At 36.1% G+C, this 3,705-nt stretch overlaps 1 protein-coding gene across 1 annotated transcript; it reads right to left on the bottom strand.

Annotated features, from left to right (window-relative positions):
* Positions 1–1,022: 1,022 nt before the first annotated feature.
* On the bottom strand, positions 1,023–2,724 carry LOC106320094 (porphobilinogen deaminase, chloroplastic-like). Its single transcript, XM_013758462.1, has 5 exons — positions 2,617–2,724; positions 2,361–2,512; positions 2,192–2,285; positions 1,183–1,381; positions 1,023–1,135 (listed from the first exon to the last, which is right to left on the bottom strand). The coding sequence occupies exons 1-5, from the start codon at positions 2,722–2,724 to the stop codon at positions 1,023–1,025; spliced, it is 666 nt and encodes a 221-aa protein (XP_013613916.1).
* Positions 2,725–3,705: the final 981 nt, after the last annotated feature.

Below are 3,705 nucleotides of genomic sequence, written 5' to 3'. Positions count from 1 at the left end.
AATTTTATATTATAAATGTTGGAAAGAGTTATGGAATTTCTGGATGTGTTTCCAGAATAGTTGAATATTAGTGTTGCTATCTATGAAAGTTTAAACTAAAAAAATTGAAATGAGATAAAAACTAAGGGTGTGATATCATCTCACGCTTGTTTTTTTTTGTTTGGTTTATGTGTATTTGGCTCCTCACTTTATTACTTAGGATACATATAGTCCATGTTTATCTTTACAATTGGAAAATTTTAAATTGTGATATCTGCATATTTTGAAATTTCAAATTGTGATTTGGAATTTTGGAGATAAAAAATAAGAAAAAATTTGCATCTACCACAATTCGAACCCAAGATATCTGGAAAAAGAAGAAGAGCGTGGAAAAACTAGGCCAAGTGTGTTTCAATTGTTTGTTGATGTAAGTAAATGGATATAATGCATTGATTTTTATTCAATTAAAAAAATAAAAAGTGATCTGATTCCAAAGGGAATCAAACACGGGTTGAGGCAACTGTTTGTCAAGTTTCGCTACCGGGAAGTTTAGCCGCTACGCTGAGGAGAATCATCTGTTATTAGCTAAAACATTAATGTATTTAACACTAAATTTTATATTATAAATGTTGGAAAGAGTTATGAAATTTCTGGATGGGTTTCCAGAATAGTTGAATATTAGTGTTGCTATCTATGAAAGTTTAAACTAAAAAAATTGAAATGAGATCAAAAGCTAAGGATGTGATATCTGTATATTTAGAATATTTCAAATTTTGCAATGAAGAACTGAAGCTGAATTACAGACTGAGTAACTCCGAGAGAAGACCAAGGTGGTATCCTCCGGTTGATGAAGAGGAAGATGAACGGAGATGTAACTAAAGTCTTCTTTTGTTACTCTAGTTTTTTGGGAGTGGTTCATAGTGGGATGAAAAAGTTACAATTGCAAGACTCATTTTATATAAATATAATAATACAATTGATAAAACAAAGGTTATCTTTCGCTCAAAATCAAAAAAGTTACAACAGTTCATTTGACAATGGCTTTAGTTGCCAAATAAGCCTGGACCAGCACGCGAAAGCAGTTCTTGACCAGCGTATTTTCCCATCTTCACCATGTCCTCAAACACATATGGACCTTTTCTTGAGGTGTCGAGAACTATCACAAAGATGGAACAGGTAAGAACATGTATCACATTGGTATACTTAGGAATGCTTTCATATCTTGAGTACCGTCAGGAGATGCAACCAGTCCTCTCAAATAGCAGTTTCCTTCTTCGTCCTTGGCGGCGTATCCAGCAATAGGAGTACTACGGCATGAGCCATCCAGCATTTCAAGAAACGTTCTCTCGCATGCAACCGCTAGCCTTGTCTCCTCGTGGTTCAGCGAGGCTAAGTAACTTGCCTACATATGTAAAACACAAGCATATCAGACCAAACCGATATGAGTGACTTGTCTATGTCTCTTTCTTTTACTGCTTGGAAACGATTGTTGATCCTTTTCTCTCTTTCTGAGTGATGATGATCAGTAAGCAAATCTTAACAGCAAATATAGATTAATACTTTGTAAAACTTTTTAAATTCATTCTGGTTCGGATGTTGATGTTCTGAGCAGCACCACTATCTAAAGTTCAAACAAACCACAACACAAAACAGACCAAACCGATTTGAAAGACTGTAAAAACATAGTTTCAAATTGATTAAGAAAGAGGAGCTTCCAAAAAAAGAAGGGGATCACAGACAGAGTGAGCAGTAACTTACAGATTTATCAGGTTTGGAAGACCAGTAAGTGATACAGGGATAGTCCCGTTAAGTTTGTTCCTACTCAAAGTCCTGCTTGGCCAAATACAACAGTGAATAAAGACGCATGCTAAAATCTGAGAGAGCCATAACTCTGAGAGAGCCAGTAGTAGAAATACATGCTGGTATGCAAACTTTCTATTGGAAAACTGGAATTAGCATCACACAAAAGTTTGCACTGCATTGCATAATATATTAGAAACCTTTCTGATGTACCTTGGAAGAGGATAAGTTTCCAGCATTATAAGAAAATGGCGTTCCTTCCTTAAGAAGTTGCGTCCCTACTGATGATGGTGACCAAAACTCTGAATTGTTCACAGACGGAGATCCCCATGGCAGACGAGCTCGCATATATGACCTAGCCACGTCCACAGGCATGAACAATGGCTTAGAAACAAAGAGAGATATGCATTACAGTTTGTTGAGGATCTTTGAGACCTCCAGCAGCGAAAGAGACTTGATCGAGATTGAATGTATGATTATAAAGCATGTCGCGTTGTCCTTCATACCTGATAAGAAAGTAATGTAATTGATCAACAATTGTTAATGAACAGAGCTAGCTGTAAACCTAATGAATCCCTTACATTTTCTTCTGCTTGAGAAGCCTCATAGCACGAGCTTTGAGAGCTTGTTGAACAGGACCAGATCGTGTCTTTTGAATTTGCTCTCTGTATTTCCAGAGCTCAACATCAAGCTTTTTAATCTTATCTTCCACTGATTCTCCTCTTTTATTTATCTGTCAAACATTTAAGAAAACCACAATCATCTGATCGGTGATCAAACACACGATTTATACCTAGAGAATAAATATCTCAGTGATTCGGATTCATAATTCTCTACACAGGACATTGCAAAACGATTTGGAGATAAGAGGGAAACGAGAGAGAGGACGAACCCGATCGGAGGCACAGCTTCTAGATACATCACCACAAAGCTAATATCTGCCATCTAAAGTCTGTGTCATGTAACTTAACACCAGCATCCATAGCTCGAGGACAACAACGACGAACCTGATGACAGCCACAACGAGTCTGATGACGACGGATGTGCTGACCTGAAGACGGTAGATCTGATGACGACGGAAAGAAACACGGCGGAGCAATGGTAATCCGTCGTAGGTGAAGGACGAGGAAGATGAACACGACGGGATTATTTCCGACGATTAGATTTTCGAATTTTTTTTTTTTAATTAATCAAAGGAGAGAGCATAAGGGTAAATGATCCCCTTTAATGAAACCTATTTTTGTGATTTTGGACTTTGAGTGCTAGTTTGGGAACAAAAACTTGATTTGGTGCTATCTAAGGCATTTTCTCTTTTATTATTGATTTAAATAGTTATTTATTTACAAATCTATAGACTAGTAGTATAATTGTCAGTTACCTTTTTTTTAATAAAATTGATTTTAGACATTTTTATGTGTTTTTTTAGTCATTTTTTTTTTGAAAATTTGCTCTATTAGTTACATCCAAAACGAAAAATATTTATCATAACTGGTTTAGTTGCTTCAACAAAGGAACCAGTGATAAATTCTTATCTTCTTTTGAAATATGTACCAAGTTTAGTTCAAATTAAAGAAAATCTTTTTTTTTTGTCATCAACAAGGCAATAACACAGACTCACGAAGACTCTGCAAACCAAACTGGTAGTTCTGCATCTATATGGATGACAAAATACAGTTGTTTCCTATCATTGCGTGCGAGACTTTTCACCCTTGAATTCATCGTTCTTGGTATATGGAGGAGCTCAGAGGCGTTAAAACTTCTTTTCAGGATCCTGATATCTTCTAAATAACTTGCAAAAGCTGGTCATTCTTCTGGTTCCGAAACCATCTTCACCAATTGAGAACAATCTGTTGCAAATGTAACCTGAAACTGACGTAAATTTTTCATACATTCCATTGCCCAATGAGCGCCTCTATTTCCAAGTGT

The sequence above is a fragment of the Brassica oleracea genome, unplaced genomic scaffold (genome assembly GCF_000695525.1).
Source record: "Brassica oleracea var. oleracea cultivar TO1000 unplaced genomic scaffold, BOL UnpScaffold00798, whole genome shotgun sequence".
Taxonomy (NCBI): domain Eukaryota; kingdom Viridiplantae; phylum Streptophyta; class Magnoliopsida; order Brassicales; family Brassicaceae; genus Brassica; species Brassica oleracea.
The sequence above is the reverse complement of the archived record's forward strand: the minus strand, read 5'-3'. Positions and strand labels throughout refer to the sequence as shown.

Bases quoted from the DNA above. Each gene is read 5' to 3' on its own strand.
- LOC106320094 (XM_013758462.1), bottom strand. From the start codon at position 2,724: ATGGCAGATATTAGCTTTGTGGTGATGTATCTAGAAGCTGTGCCTCCG. The intron at 1,382-2,191 runs GTAATGCATATC...TTACATATGTAG, and splicing joins TCAAAGATCCTCAACAAACT to GCAAGTTACTTAGCCTCGCT. The intron at 1,136-1,182 runs GTATACCAATGT...TCTTTGTGATAG, and splicing joins AGATATGAAAGCATTCCTAA to TTCTCGACACCTCAAGAAAA.